The sequence below is a fragment of the Agelaius tricolor genome, unplaced genomic scaffold (assembly GCF_023055355.1).
Source record: "Agelaius tricolor isolate 1412-34295 unplaced genomic scaffold, bAgeTri1.0.p SCAF_4, whole genome shotgun sequence".
Taxonomy (NCBI): domain Eukaryota; kingdom Metazoa; phylum Chordata; class Aves; order Passeriformes; family Icteridae; genus Agelaius; species Agelaius tricolor.
In genome coordinates this window covers 15398579-15416143 of record NW_027269264.1, presented here as the reverse complement: position 1 = coordinate 15416143, position 17565 = coordinate 15398579, and the positions used below count along the sequence as shown (strand labels likewise).

Below are 17565 nucleotides of genomic sequence, written 5' to 3'. Positions count from 1 at the left end.
AAGAACAATGTGAGTCAGCATAATAGAAACATTATCTCTAGTATTTAAGTGACATTTAATAGTGGTGGCTGATATGATGTGTTCTTGGGGTCTTCTGGCACTGAAAACAGCTGGCAAGGGAAAGGCCTCACAAAGGAAAATCTGCTTCCTGTTGGGCTTTACTGTTGCTTAACTAGCCTCAGCTCTTCCCTCTTGCCTTCTCAGGCTGCTGTATGGTGATGGGAACTGAGCGCCAGCAGAAGGGTACATCCTGCCATGGCTCCAAGCAAACTGAAGGACAAGATACTACTATCAAAACTAGCAAGTGCAACACTTTTTTTCCCCTTCTTCTTCTTTCTTTTTTTTTTTTTTTCCTTGAATATACAGCACCTGACTATTACTTTGCTTTATTTTTCTGCTGTGATAGGAATACAAACTGGACCTTTAAGAGACACTTCCTAATACTATTCCGTGATACTGTGTTTGCAGTGGTCCAAATTGTCTCTTTATTATTCTAAAGAGCAATTTGCCCTGCTTGGGATTCCATGTTGCCTTCCCAAAAGGAAATGTATCAGCAATCTTTAACAACTGGTGAAACCAAGGTAATTATCTTCTCCTGAGAATTCTTGGCAATCGAAGAACAATTTTATAAAACATTAATATAAACCTGCACTCCTCACAATAAAGAAATGCAATATAACTTAAGGAGGATAATATGGAAGTGACTGAAGTAAAGGGTAGGATGTTAAAACATAACCTCTTTCATTTTCTGCCACTAACTCGGACAAAGAGTTGCATCTTTATCCTAATTTGAAATATTGTTTTAAATAAATAATTTTTTCTCAAGGAAGTCTTAATAAAGAGCAACATGAATCCCACAATTTCAGCCTCATATGGACAAAACAGGTTCATTGAGTCCTTTCAATGTTCAGCACTGTGTTTTTCTTCTACCCTAAGTCTGAAACAAAAAGATATTTTTAACAGTTGATCAAAGGAAAAAGGTCATAGCCAGCAAAATAAAGTAATGATTCAAGAATGGAACACTATTTTAATTAAGTGAAGGGTAATTATTTTTATTAACTTCAGATTAAATAATTTAACAAAGTCAAGAATCTGAGGGCCAGAAAGTTTGCCTCAATTAGAAAAGAATTGATTTTTCTTGAGGAACAGAGTGGAAGAGGGCCTTATTTTTTTTGCCTGCCTTAAATGCTACTCTTCTTCACTTTCTTTCTTTTTGCATTGATATTTATTACTTCAATAGGTTTAATATGACCAAATGCAAGGAATAATATAAATAATAAGAATGAAATGGTATAAAATTAAATGTTACTGGGTTTGTGTCTGATTAGAATAGCTTAAAATAATGCATCATGCAAATAATGCATCATACAGAGTAGTATTTTGACAAGATACAGTTTTTGAGCTCTGAAAGAATGAAGAACTATTTCAAGTTGTTAAAAACACTCAGAAACTGTAATTCAGTATCTGAGAGATTATTATTATACATTACTATGTTGTATACAACTTCTTTTGCCTACAACTTCAGAATATTAACAAGGTGTATTCCAATTAGATTTCTGAAATAATCATTATGAAAACACATAATTAAAAGAAAGAACCACATCTTGTATTAAATATGCATAATGAAACTACGCATAGTCTGTGCAAACAGCTGTGCCTGCACAAAAGTCTTTTCCAAGCTAAATCATTCTGTGATTCTAAGCAGCTTGCTTTTCATATTAAATACTAGAAAATGAAAGCCCCACAGCAAAGCATTTAGTCTGGGCACAGACTAACATTTGGCTCGCCTCATTATTTAAATTCTAATGGGACAAGGACCTGAGCTGTTGAAGCATTACCATATTATTTTCTCAGAGTACTGCATGCAACATTCGTCATTTTAATCTACATCTTACTCTCTGAAGCACAAGATAATGTAGCAAACAAAAAGCATCATTTAGCAAGCTGAAACTGAAAGCGCATTAATGTGCAACATTGACTACTACTATGCTGCCCAGATGTTATCTAATACCATCTTCCCTCATCTGTTTTATTTTTTAATTGATTGGAAATATGTGAATTTAAATATTGTTTTGAAAGTAGTTTTGACATTCCTAGTATTTCAACTTGCAGAGAATGCTCAGAGAACCTTTACCAGAAAATAGAGATCACAAGCTTTTTATTACTGGTTTTAAAGGTGAAGTATTTTTGAATTCTCTTGGAGAATATCAGTTTCGAAAACAAAGCATTACATGTACTAGATTTAGTTTCAAGCATCTTTAAGAACTGAAATGTAAGAAAAAAAAAAGTTAGAACATAGTGTCATCACATCTTAGAGACAGTTTTAAAAATATACTTGAAATGCCTTATTTACGTTGTAAAGAGCAGACGCATAGGTACTCCACACAACTTTGTGAGCCAAAGTAAACAAGACCAAGAAACAAATATTTTAAGCTATGTTTGATATTAACTGAATCATTACATGTACAAATATAATACTTTAGAAAATACTTGTAGTATTTTAGATTATTTTTGCTCAAAATTAGTAAAAGGAGAAGAAACAACATTAATTTTCATTGGCCAATGAACTTAGGAGCATCCATTTCTTGGCTTTACACATCAGTATTCTTCCTTTGAACCATTTTCCAGGATTTTACAATTTGCTTAAAACTAACTTTGTTTATTTTTAAACAAAATAATTTGTCCTCTGCCACAAGTTCTGTGACTGCATGAAGAAGTGCATAATACTAATTCTGAATGGCTGTGTGAAAGCCATTTTATATGCTGAAATTATTTAAGATTTGTTATAAGATATAAATGTTCCTCAGCTCAAAGCTGATTTTTATCTTTACAGTTTTGTGTAAGAGATTTGGATTCATGTGATATTTTGAGTATCTTTGCTTAAAATAATGAGAAATTACATTTACAAATAAAGTTTGGGTGGGGTTTTTGTAGTTTGGTTGTTTTTGTTTGTTTGTTTGCATAATGTTTTTCAGGTGAGCGTGGCCTGGGTTATTTTTAGCCCATCTTATAAGCTTCCTTGGATCTCATTAATCCCAAGCTCCCTTGTTGTCTGTCATCACTCAGAATTTATTTCAGTATAAGAAAGAGATTTATATATTGATAGACACAATTGAGGGTCTTCAAGATTTTTCCCATATCACATCTATATAAATACACACATAATGTATTTCATATATAACATAATTGATTATTAACATTACCTAGACACATATGTATGTCAGATGTAAAGATTAAACAGTAATTTATTATATTACTGTGTTAATCAAGACATTGTATTTTTTGTAAAACATTTTAAGTTTCACCAGCTGAAAAGCTATTCAGAGGCTTCTACTTTTCTGTTCATTGACTCTATGTAAACATCTTTATTGAAAGATTTATTCATATTCTACAGGGAGGCTTTCAAGCACATGAACCAATCCCTCTTATATAAAGAACACAGTGTGAAAAGAAAGAAGTGCAAACAAGAGCCCTGCTTTTAGTTAACATCTTAAATACAGTGACTTCTGCCAACTGCTGTAACATTCATCTGTTTCTTTCTATTACCTTATGTCTTCTAATATTTTTATAAAAATAAATGTGTTCTGTAGAACCTTAATATTTATCACAAGCATCTATCCCCAGTCCTTAGCAGTTACTGGTAGAAAAGTTACTTTGCTCACTCAGAACTCAGGTTGCCACTTAAAGCTGTAATTTTTGTATTGCACCTTTACAAACTGTGCCATTGTCACTACAACAGAATGCGCTATTTTTTTTCCTTTCCCCCCACCCTCCCCCCTCAAAAATGTTATCCTTTGAAACTTTCTGCTATTATTCCCTCTATACTCCCAACACTTGTATCCATGCGGCTTTGTACTGCATTTACTTTGTTGCAAGCTGTGCAATTATGCTGTAGGAAGGGAGCAAGTTTCTTCCTTCTCTTTCAGTATATCACATATATGAACACACAAATCTATTTTTCCAACTTTCTCAGTTCTGTTTCTTTCTATTCTAGAAATAGGTGTTCAGGAAATCCCTAGAAAGCATGTTAAAGATTATCTCATGTTGTCCTGCATGTCAAGAGAATGTTCCAAAAGATGTTGTAGCATTTATTTGAAGAAACAACAAATGTTAGTGATTGGGTGGCTGGGCCTTGTCTGTGCCATTGTCTGCTTTACAGCAGGAGACAGATTTTCTTTCCAACCTCAGCAAAGGTTTTTCACAAGTCAACAAATCAGAAATTATGCTGCTCTCCTTTACATATCACTAGTTGTCTAGTGGATGTCATTTAGACTGAAGTAAAACAAACAACAGCTACACTTCAGAAGGCATTGTTTAGTAACCTGCAAGCTGCAAAATGTATTAAAAAACCTCCCAGAGCAAATGTCTGAAACAAGCAAAAATGAACTTATGTATGCTATTAAAATATGTATTTAGTGTCACTTGCAAAATCAACACATTATTTAATTAAAAATACAAATTATTAAATAAATATGCAGGTAGTTTCAATTTTAACCTTTATCTGCTGTAGACTTCACAAGGTATTTCCAAAAGGTTAATGACTTATGACAAAAATCTGCCCAAAGTTCTGTAATACTGAAAACAAGTTTACTCAAGTTTGGAACACATGCAAAATCTTGAATATTATAAGGCATCAGGCTTAGAAGAGTCTGAAACAAAAATTAACATCAGCTGTAAGGCTCCTGATTCACTTACTACTCCCTAAATTCCAGATCTCTGATTTCTGGCAGCAGTTCTGGACCCTTCTGGAAATATCCAACAGCATTGGATGGTCACTGAATGGAGCATCAGACATGTAGGACAGAGAATCAGTGGTATCAGCTGCTTAAATTCCTGAGCTCTCTGTGGTTTCTGAGCAACACACTAGCTCTTGTGGTGTTTTCTGAGTGGTTCCAGAATCCTCTGAAGGAGGATGAGTTTCTGTACAAGAAATGAAGAATTCCTCTGGCCCCAGTGTGTAAAGCAGTCTGTGGAATGACTGTACTGTGGTGATGGAGTACTGAAGCTGAGGACCCTGGAACATATGCTGCCTAGAAACCTATTTAGATGGTATCAGAGGATACCTCTGTTGTATTTCCAAACAATGGTTTTACATTATTCCTTTAAGAAGTTTTGTCGGGACATTTTGCTATCAGTTCTCCTAAGGGCCACAAATGTCATTTAAGTCAACAGGACTTGTATATAGATAGGTATCACTCAATTTAAAATTCCAGGCAATGCATGAGGTACTATTTATTTCAAGAAGAGTAAAAACTGGCTTAAATAGCAACACAATGGTAAGTATGCAATCTCCTTTCAAAAAAGCTAGACATCTTTCATATTATTAGCTAAAGGTTGGGACACATGTTACTTTGTTTGGGACTTTCAAATTGTTTTTAAAATACTGTCCTTACAGGATCAAAAAGAAAAAGTCCACTTGTGAATTTCAAGCATAAATAAATTCTTAATTTACTCAGAAGGATGGAGGAGTCATAATATGTGATATAAATAACATGTAATCTTCCTCCCCAAAATATATGACTGCCATTTTCAAAGCTGATAAAATACAGAATGGGGTTTTTTTTCTAGTTTCAGTAGCCTAGAACACAGCAAACACCTACTCTAGACTGTAGATAAAGGGGTATAGCATTTTAAAATTAATAATCTTGCCTAGTATTCTCTGTCACAATACCTCAACAGTGATTATATATGTATTGTGTTATCTTTAACATTTCTAAATACTGATACTGGCTAGATGTAGTTTGCCTCTAGGTATAAAATATCTATTAAATTTGTATCTGTCTATATGCTACTGTATGTAATTATTACAATATATTAATTATTATTAATTCCCATTTATGCCAAATATTTACACAGCAGAATGCAATATTAACATGCTATATAAACACATCTCTAACTATAATTTGTAGAACAGTAAATCAGAATAGGAAATTTGTAGTCTTATTTCAGCGGTGAGGAGTTCTTAGGTATTAAAATAAATCAAACTTTTTCTTTTGTCCTCTAATGTAGTAGAGACCTGAAACTATACTTGGCAACTGTCAGATTACTCAAAGCTTTCAGAAGAGAGCCAAAGCCTTTTTGACTCTTGTGAACTCTATAAAAAATCTCAGTGTTTCTGCTGAGTGTACAGTTGTGTTGTGTGCCAAGATTTTACAGAGGATCAACTAACTTGCAAAAACCAAGCTAGAAAATTTGTCTTGGACTTAGGACTGCACTACAACTAAGAAACACAATTTTTCATCACTCCTACAAAGTAGAATGTAAATAAATACTCACCTTATAGAAGAAATTGGTGCGCCCAACAGATCCAATTTTTCCTGTGTGGTTCATGAAACAAATGTTTCCTTCAGTAGCACCATAGAACTCACAGATCTTGACAGGACCAAATCTATCCAAAAATTCCCTCCATACATCATTTCTTACTCCATTTCCAACTGCTAGTCGGACTTTGTGATTTTTTTCTCCTTCCTTCTGTTAAAAAGGAAAAAAATTAAAATATAGTATACTGATAACTGCATTTGATTGGTGCATACATGGCAGGAAAAATGTACCTTCTTCAGAATACATCCAGTAAAAAAAAAAAAAGAAGAAAACATAACACTCAAGAAGTTAAAGAAAGCTGGCACAGCTGGTGGACAGCTGCAAAGCAGTAAGCTGCAATGTAAAACCTATTAGCTTGTTGAACAAACAAATTATTTCCTGAAAAAATTACTAAAATAATTTATATAAACACGTCCATATTTTAAAAGTTGTATTGTCTTACTCTATTTCTCCCCAGAGGAATTAAAAAATTGGGAAGAACAGAGAAAGACGGGAATTATTTCTGTCATGGGAATAAAGTCAGAAGAGATGAATAGTTACTGTCTTCTGTCTTCAGACTGATTATGAGGAAACAATCAGATTTCACACACTTGTAAAATATGTTTCTTCCCATATATTGCGTATGAGTCATCTTCCATACTTTTTTCAATATTAAGACTCTCAAGGTTTTGTTCAATGTTACTGGAATACATTATTTCTTAGTGATCTTGAGTCTTTACTGTTGTCAGATCCCATGTTTACCATAACAAACACAATAGTATGTATCCAATTCAGTAAGATGTTCTAATTTTATTTATACATTCCCAAACATTGAGATTGCATGGTCCACCTTTAGAACACAATCATATTTAAGCTGAAGTACTAGAAGGCAAAACATCTACACTGTTTGGATTTGTTTGGGTTTATTTTCTTTTAATTTCACCTAGTTTAAACTACGACTCCCTTTTCAATCATTTCAAGTTGCAATACAGAATGCTCTAGAAGTGAGAGAGCTCAAAATAAACATAGGTACAGTTTGTTACCACATACTTTCAGAACTGCATGGCACTCTGCCACTGCAACTGTGTCTATGTACCTCTATCTACCTACACTCCTATATACGTATGCAAACACCTCTCTATACAGAAATGCACACATCTGCACATGTTCACATTCTTTTCAAACATTCATATATGTATACATTCGCATACATGTACTACAGAAAACAGAGAGTTTCTATTTTCTACTTTTCTATTATGCCCCTCTCCACCCCCCACCAAACCAGTATTAATTAGTTATAGCTCTATAGTAAAAATCCATCTGAACACCTTTAGTCTCACATAAAATCATAGCAAATTATTTTTGTGAAGAGATCTGGTCACCTGAGTGAAACAGGAATCTTTTGAACAATTTGGGTATCAAAACCAGTAAAGCATCAACTGAGTGCATAGACAGCAGTGTTTCTCCAAGGCTTATGTCTTGGACAAATTAGATTTTTCATGAGGATGTGAATTCTTCCTACTGTAACAAAAAATTGCAAACACAATGGAATTTTAAGCTCCTCTAAATCACAAAGATCACTATGTTTTCTTCCTTCTCAAAACCAGCAACTCACAGAAAGATAAAAATGTATTAATTCATCTTTAGAGTCTTCCTTCTGCAACGTAAGTTCTCTTGCTGAAATGATTCAGCAAGGAAAGTACCTATTTCACTAGATGCAGGTGGATGTCGGCAGATTACAATCTGAAGCATAATCCTGCAATTTTACCTCAAAACTACATCACTCACCAGCCTCCCCTGGTCTCTAACAACTCTGTTTCTACAAGAACCCAATTCCTGCTTTTTCCCTTCTATCTTTAGATGTGAATGTAATTTCTAAACACATAAGGACATACTTCACTGACGTAATGCTAAATCATTATTAACAAGTGCTGCATCACACAACACTAAAATCTGACATGGACGTAGCCTGGAACAACGTATCCAAAAATTGCCCACAGGTGTAATTTTTACAGTGGTTTGTTTTTTCAACTTCAGACATAGTATCACAATGCAACAGTGTAGGTTTTTACATACTTGAAATAATAACATCTATTATATTATATATTAAAATTCATTATATTGTCAATGAACAACAATAATATTTTTTATGCTAAAATGTTTCAGTGATACTTTGAACTTAATCAGGAAAGCTTTTAATGTTTTTTCTTCCTCCACAAAATTGTTCACCATTTTTAGAATATTTTTGTCAGCTCAACATAAAATTCAAAGTGGGTTATTTTCCTTGCAATTTCAATGCTAAACTGAAATGAAATGTGAAATTTAAATGTGTCCACAGCCAAACTGCAGTTATCTCATGCTGATGCCACTGAATTATTCAAATCTACTGCCTCTGCTAAGATACAAAAAAATAGCTCAAGAGATACTTTCAAGGAAATTCTTTGTTCCACAATGAACAGAAAAGACAAACATATGCATACACAGTAATTGAGTCTTTCATCAGGCTAGGAACATTCAAAACCTCTAGAGACCAAGTTAATAAAAAAAAAAAACTTCACTTCTACTATTTGTACTTTAAGAAAAATAAAAGCATTGATAGCTGTTTGCTGAAAAGATAGGTTTTCTCGTAGTCTAGTTCATCTTCTAGGATGAACCAGAAGACAGTAGCCTACATGGATTATAGTGCTTGGGATTTTTTTCCCTAAAGAACAAATATCATATAATTTAAAAGTGCAGTAATTCCAGTTTCTCACATTACTTTGGCTGGTTTATATTAATACAGCAGAAAGTTCTTTCTCTAGTTAAAAAGATGCAGAGTAGTCCTGAGAGGACTACATCATCCCACTTTGCTTGCAATGTTAACACCTATCATTATCAATACAATGTAAAACAACTTCACTTCGGGAAGGGATGCTGCCATAGCAGTCAGGCTTTTTGCAAAAATACAAAGAAGGTGTATGACGTTATCAAAAATTGGTCACCAAAAGCAGATTTCTTAAAAGGTAGAGGAGTAATTCACTTCTTCACAAATCAGGTAGATCCACTGTTAGATTGCTTTGCTGCAACTGCTGTATTTGTGATTTAGTCAGCCCCACCATAGCTGTACCTGTCTGTCAATGCAAGATTCCATGAAGAGCACTGCAGAGCTTTCTGGTGAAGACATGAAAACTGTCATGAATTTAGCAGTCTTTCAACTGTAAGAATGAAAATTATACGTAATTTCATCTCCTGGCAGGTTTAATAACTATGAAGAAAATTATTAAAATTAGGGAAACTTCAAGCAGTGAGTTTTAGTCACATGAGTTTTACATGTGAGTAAATTAATATAGAAATATTTTATCTAATTTTTTATCTTTTTTGTAACTAATATATGACAATAGTTCATGTTAGCTTTGTGTGTAACTAACTTCCAGTGTAAACTGACCCACAGTAAATAAAACAGAGTTAGCCATTCTAACATCTATCATCTGTTTTTAACATCAAACATCGTCACATATATTGCTGTCCAGATCACTGCTGAAGTCCAGCTTTTAGGACAGGCATGTTGGTATCCATGGGCATGGTGTCTGAATAGTTACGGAGTAAATCAAATACTGCCAAGTAGGAGAAGGGAAGGAAAAGAGATGATAATTCAACCAAGAAATAAAATAAATATGCAGAAATTCATGCTTTAAACTGACTAGACCAAATAGGCTTTGAGCTTCTACCATTTTCAGATGGCATTTCATTTACCTCTGGTACAATAAATAAAGGGGTAGAAGGAATTCCAAGGAGTCACCTAATACATCTCTCTCTCCTCCAGCAGAAAAGCTCTGTTATCCCTGTGCCATTCTTGACACCTGATCAAGCTGTGGCATGTCAGCCAGCTGCCCTGCAACAGTTGGTATGCAGTAATTGTGTGCATGCGTATTCTTAGCCCACTATAAAACACTGTACCAAATTAACACCTCCTATGCTAAAAGCTGTATTTCCTCACAAAATCTCCTTTACAAAGGACTCAGTGCCTTACCCTGGTCACCTACCACAAATAAGTTCAAATTGCATGTCCTCTGACAATTCAATTATGATTTGTGTTTCTGAATTTACTAATAGCTCTCCACAGATAGTTAGGACAAGAGATTTTAGACCAACAGAATGTTGTAACATCTTCCCAATGTTTCCAAAAAGGTCTATTTATTTTCCTTCACTTTCATTTTATTTTCTTAATTCAGAGTGATTCTTAAATAAAATGGGCGTTCAGTTTACATACACTTATATCTAACAATAAAGGTGAAGCATTTTTTCAATACCTTTTTCATTGACATCAATGCATTAATATGCAAGAATAGTTCTTACCATACACCTGGAATTTTTTTTCATTCATTCTGCCAGGATCTTTGAACTGTGTACTAAACATCTGCACACATCATAAATCAGTTTGACACAATATGTCTCTGTCTTGCGTGCTTGGTTCTTACATATATTAACTAACTGACAAGTCAAGATCTGCCTTACTACATTAAACACCACATTCCTGGGATTTTTCATCCAGTAGTCTTTTCTCCTTAAGTGCTCTCAATAAACGACTTGGACTATCTACGTGATTAAGCAGTTGGTAAATGTCTCTTAGAGTGTTATCAGCAGTACACTAACTGATGCAGGAACTATTCATGATTGCAGCTACATAAAAATGTGCTGCATTTAAAGCAGCTGCTTAAAACAAACACAAGAAAACAAGTTCATTGCCCTTCTTTTATTATTTCTGCATAAGGAATATCCAAATGGGGAGAAGCAAAGATAATTCAAGGAAAGGAAGCATGAATTGTTCTCTGTATCATGGCCTTGATGAAACTGAAAGCAATCTCAGGGCCTGAGAATGCAAACATCTGTTAAATATAAAGTATGATAAGACAGATGACACAGGATTTGCATTCAAGTATTTACATGAATGAAGTTACAACTGGAACTGGTGGTTCCTCTGTTGATACATTAGCCCTGAAAAAGGGGCACCAGGTATTTAATTAGACTGTAGGATGGGAGATGCTCTACTATTACAGATGTATTTTTCAAGATGCACATCCATGTTCATTATTTAGTAATGCCTAATTATAAACTGCAACTAGATTTTTTGAGCAAAACACATACCCAAATTTAAAAATACAAATAAAAGAGAGTAGGAAGTGTGTGAAGAGATGCACTATAAGAAAGGACAATAAAATTAGGAAAAGGACACATCTTTCTAGTTCAGAAACTGGTTGCTTGCTATTTAATATAGCTCATTCTCAATCCATTTTTAATAATCAATCTCCTGATAATCTATTAGAATTATATTCTAGAAGAAGCTTTCTTCAATTAGCTCTTCAAAGAGGAAATATTTTGTTTAATTGTATTCCCATCTCCTCAGAAACAAAAAAAAAAAAAAAAGTCACTTTTGTCTGTGTACCACCCAGTAATATGAAGCAGATAATTGTATTTTTGGTAATTGTCCCAGGAGCACACCAGTCAAAACAAATCACACAAAACTTTTCATAGGTCAGTTCAGAGAATTAAAGTGCATACAGATTATTTCTTGTGGTGCATGTTACACACACTATTCTGTGAGCAGTATGAAGCTTTCCTTTGTGAAAACATGGCTGTGATTTCCAAGCTTTAATATAAGCACATTTTTTGCATGACTCCAGTTGTTTAACCCAAAAGACAAGTCTAGGAAAAACTGGAAGGAGAGAAATTGGTCAAGTTGTATAACCTCTTAGGTCATGATCCACCATGCTAGAATCAATAGTTGATGCTCTAACTAGCCTTCAGTGCTGTTTGTATATAAAAAACAAATGCTTCCTGAGATATCACAGAAACAATTTTCCATGAAGAACACCTCAAAACCTTTTACCATTATTACTGGGGAGGATGAGAAAACAGACACAGGATCATCTGTGGGTACCAAGAGAGGTCAGTATCTGTAAGTATTAGGAGACAGTAAGAAAAATAGGTGGTTTTATAATCTGTTTTAAAACCATTTTTCAAAAATAATACTGTTGTTGTAGTTATGGCAGTTGAAAACAAGATGTTTGCTGTGACATACAGTCTGTTCTTTATAAGGTCAAATGATACAGTCTAGAGAGAAAAAAATACAAGCTTCCAAATCTCATGGCCTTTTCTAAGTTTTAATTTAAGATGTGCTGAGTATGTTCTTAGTCTAAAAGTTATATTTTCTCTAACAGTATGTACAAACAATGTTCAATTTTATTTTAGGCACTGCTGATACTGCAGTAAGAAATACTTGGATTAAGAATGATATCTTATGACATGCAGTTGGTTTCAGGTTTCTTTTTAAAGGCTAGGTCACTACAAGAATAAACAAATTGCAAAATTCACCCCTATAAATTAAATTTTAATGACATGTAGAGATTCTTAGAAGCTTTCCCAAGGAAGGTACAGATGTGGCTGTTTGCAACTGTGTCACATTACTGGTTTAGGGTATTCAATAAAATATTTATGTCAAAAACCTGCAAGGGGCTTAACACATTTCCACTCCACATTTTAAGGATATCAGAAAGAACAATTTCCAGTACCAAGCATAAATTGAACTAAACTTTAATGGGAAATAAAATGTGATTACAAGTAAAACCTGCATTTTAGAGAAGTGCCTAGTGACTAATTTCTCCTTGCTTATGTGACCATTAAATTCCCTTCCTTTAAGGAAAACTGCTTCTTGGTGAGAGACAGTGCTACATAAACCCCATCCTTACATCACTTTTCACAACACTTTAGGCAACTGCAAGGAAATAAATATTCATTCTGTTTTCTTATCCCAGTAGCACTGAATTCCTTGTTTTCACCTTCTACACTACTATTGTTCTAACACAGAAGAGTTTTAACACAATAAATCCTAAGCATCTTCTCTAAAGTAATTTCAGAGAGCTTAATCCTATCCAAAGAACCCGTGGCCAAATTGTATCTATTAGAGAGACTGTCTTGCCTCAGCTTAACAAAACAAAGTCTGAAAGCTGATAAGCATGGTCTTATACACTTAGGTAATCCCAAGGAAATAAGAAATATTACCTGCGCCAGAGGATAACACTGTCCCAATACCAAGTGGACATAAAACAGGACACATAGTAAATGGGAAATTGTAAGCAATAATACAATTATTCGTGACGCAGACTTTGAATAGAAGCAGAAGTGAGCTCTCGTTTTAATAGAGAGCTTACTTATTTCATGCAAGGTATCATAAATCATACAAATACTGTCACACTGCATCACAGCTTACAAAAGTAGAAACATGACATAATGCTTAAGGACACTCATTTCTAACCTATGTTTGTTACACTTTTCAGGATGCAGGTCTTCTTTACAGAAAAGCAGGAAAGATATGCTGCATTACCATTCCCATCTTTCCAGAAGCTTCAGGATACAATGCATTGTTAAATAGATCATTATGTCAAATTTGAAATAAATCTGCAACTGCCTTTGGAAGGTTTCGTTTACAGTTCAGATGCTAAAATTTAAATTAGCTGCAAGTGTCTAAGGAAAATATATCCACGGATTGGTAGAGAGGAATTTCCAAGGCTTTTGCTAAGAGGCAATACAGGGAGCTCTGCTATGCCATACTCTTGTAGTTTTTCAGATCATTGTTAATAGAGAATTTGAGCAATGTCAGCCAGAAAGACCAGTTTATCAATTTTCTAAATATTCTTCTTCACTGGAGTAGTCATGCTCGTATCTTACAGATGGATCTGTTTTGTAGCTACTGATGGCTATTAGCCATCAATGCTGGTCATTGTATTTTCCTACAATCAAAATGCTGCAGAAGAAGTGTTTGGAAGAGGGCAGGCTTGAGGATTACTCACTTGGAAACCCAGCAAAATCTATAAATGTCACATAAAGCCAGATCTTTTTGTACTTGTACCTAAGAAAAAAAGATAACTTCCTTTTCTAACAAATGTTCTTTCCAGACAACAGATTACTAAACCAAACTGGATACAGAATAACCTCAGAAAAATTTGCTGCAAGAGTCTTCAAGAACTTTTGCAGATGTGAGTGGGAGGCAGAACGATCAAACAAGACAAAACCAATAGGGAAAGCTCAGCCAAGAGCCTACATGCTACCACAGAGACTTGCCCAAAGCTCAATTCTGAATTTATGAACTTCGAGGCCACAGCATGGACTCCAACTGTAAACAATTATTTCAAGTTTAGTGTTAAAGAAACACAAATTAAATTAAGAAAATAAGGTAATTGCCATGGATTTAATCTGGGTTGATTAGAAGGGCTTTGTAGCACTCTAATCTCATGAACAGTGCCCACATAATATCCTGACAGAACTTTAAAATGCACCATATCTTTCTTATGCTGCTAGCATACATAGTACTTCTACATTAACAAAACTTAAATAGGGCATCCAACTTAGGCAATTATTTTGCTTACTTGAAAACTAAGAATAAATTGCATAAGATATTTTGAAACCTTCCACTTATTTGTGTGAACATGTTTCTCTTCCAGTTTTAACATGACAGATACTTAATATTTTTCTTGAAGTACCTAGCTGTCAAACTGATTTGTTTTATAATTTGAATTTTGCTTGAGGAGGCTTAGCAAGAAAGCAAAAACAAAACAAAACAAAACCCTGTAGCCTCACAGAAGAAAGAGTTTAGATATGTCAGCTCCTAGAAAATATGCACATAAATTAACAAATAGAATAGTTATATGGTTAATGAATAGTTAATGATTGTATAACCACTGTATATGCAGTATATAAATAGTTAAGGATGCTATAACTGACTTTATTTGCACAATTTAAAATTGCTTTTACTTCACGGTGGCTTGGTAAAATTGAAAATTAGAAGAGTTTGTTTCAGAAATTAAGTATATTAATCTATAATTTGTGTTTAACATAAAAAAGGAGTGGGAAAAGAAGCCATGCTCTCCCTGTACAGTAAGAGAATAGAAAAAGGGACTAATTAATATCTCAGACTGCAAACACAGCAGAAGTGATGAAGTTTTGGTGAGAAGGGAAATGATGTTGTGGCAATCAAGTTAGCCTATAATGAAGAAAAAACCCCCACAATTTATAAAAACTATGCCTCCCCAATGCCTTGACTTTTTCTTATGATTTATAACTTGATTTCTTGTTATCGACTAAGTTTTTGTTTATTTTACTAGAAAGTTAAAATACCCCAAATAAAAATTAAAAACAAACAAAATCCCAAGACATACCCTCCACAAAAAAAAAAAAAAAAAAACCAACAAAACCAACACACAAAAAACAATCAGGGAAGGTATCACTATTCTGGTTTCTCATCAGCACCAGTGGTCTTCACCAGGCCATCATCCATGCTCCCTTTAATTCAAGAACTTCTACTTTACTGGGACACACATGGATAGAGCAGTTGGATCCATGACCCACAACTACATTGCTTAAATATACTTTAGAAAATTTTCCTCAGGGAAAAGCAATCCAAAGACCTCCACTCTTTGGTCAGCAACTCCAGTATTAATGCAAATTATTATTCTGTTGGAAAACAAGACTGATTTGCATTCCCTTATTTTAGAATACTGCTTAAGGATGATGTTAATAATTTTCAAATTAAATACTTTGAGTTTCTGGTACCTTTTTCTAAGAGATGAGTCATTTTAATAAATTCACTGAAAAGGAAATAAACCACTGATTATTTTTTTGAAATAACAAAATGAAATTATGATAGTGGCAAAAGGAGGCTTTTCAAAGAGATAACAGTTGCACTGCATCCAACTTCTGTATATTTTCACAAAATTCTTTCTGTTCTGCTAAATATTTGTTGTCTAGAATAGTTCTATAATTGGAAAAAAAAGCAAATGGTTCACTTTGAACAACAAGCTGCTAACCTAGACCAAGCCCCTTCTAAGTTTAAAATATTATTTAGATGGTCTCAGAATATGCACATTTCGCAAAACAAAACAGTGCTAAAACATAATGTACAAAACGTGAGACCTCTGACACACACACAGGTGCCAAGAAAAGAGTTCTGAAAATTCAGAAAAGGCATGGGAAAGTACTTCTGGTTGTTTGAACTTACCTTGCAAAATTCCATGAAACAGTGCTTTATCACAAATGATACTGAATCAGTTTTTAGTGTCAAAATTGTTCCTTATAATACTTTTAGTATATCTTCATGATTCAAGCCATTATTTTTATTAAGCATCTACATATCACCACATATTTGCAGAACGTCACATAAAAGGAAGGGCAGAAGTACATGCCTAATACAGTTTAATTTCCCTTTTAGTGTACCCACATGAAAAAAAAAATGTACTAACAGACAAATAGGCATCACTTTGATTCCACTTACCACTGGCTGATTGCAAAGGTAACGGCAGAGTTCTCCAATGTACTGGATGACAGTCACGTTGTACTTTCTGCAGTCATTCCAAAACTGACTAGCTGAGAACTTCTTTTTTAACACACAGGTTGCACCTTTATGGAAACAGTAGGGAAAATGAAATTAGGCAATTGCTCCATGTGGCAGCTTAGCTATAAAACAGATCATCTGAGGAACTAAGACAGCCTTGCTCAGAGAACTATGCAGTATTTAAGCTGTTTTATTTGAAGATATGTGTTCAAACATGGTAGGCAAAGAAGGCAGAGGAAATCAGCCTCCTGGCTGAGACAGCAATGTAATAGATCAGAGCTTAAAAAAAAGTCAGCTTCTCTTCTTACAACACTGTTAGTGTTGTAACATATTTTAAGAATTTAACCTGAACTCTTGTGTTCAAGCGTTTAACTGAAAATATCCAGAAGATTCAGGCTGATTAGTAAATCATGTGAGTATCACTGAAGCCTTATTTCTCAAGAAAGTATTCATTAATGCAGATTCAGATTGTATTATTAACCCATAATACAATGATCTTTCCCTTGCTCTGACTTGAACTTGACGCATAAGGAAACAAAGTATTTGTCATGGAGTTCCAAATAAATCTTTTAGAAAAGAGCCATTGAGGACACCTATATTGTCTCAGTAATGCATCTGATTTTTTGCCAGTGTTAAAACAGTACAAAAATCAAATGGATAAAAAGTTAAGGGATTTAAAAAGACATGAAAAAGCTTGCACAGTCAGTAGTAGTCAATGTATTTGTCAATATTTTAAGTTCACCAAATACATTTTAATCCTATTCTACTGTACAATGCTTAGTCGTACATACACTAATGCACCATACACACTGCCAAAATACTGTATATGTCCTTACCCTCCTTTTGACCTAAATATGAAGAAGTCAAAACATTTGTGATGCAAATTATGATAACTAATTCTT

At 34.1% G+C, this 17565-nt stretch overlaps 1 protein-coding gene across 1 annotated transcript in view; it reads right to left on the bottom strand.

The window, feature by feature from the left end:
* SLC27A6 (solute carrier family 27 member 6) overlaps positions 1 to 17565 on the bottom strand; it is a 40197-nt gene that overhangs the window by 11843 nt on the left and 10789 nt on the right. The window contains exons 4-5 of the mRNA XM_071424718.1: positions 16604 to 16728; positions 6277 to 6471 (exon numbers count right to left, since the gene is read on the bottom strand). Coding sequence (XP_071280819.1) covers positions 6277 to 6471; positions 16604 to 16728 — 320 coding nt within the window. The remainder of the gene's footprint in view (positions 1 to 6276; positions 6472 to 16603; positions 16729 to 17565) is intronic.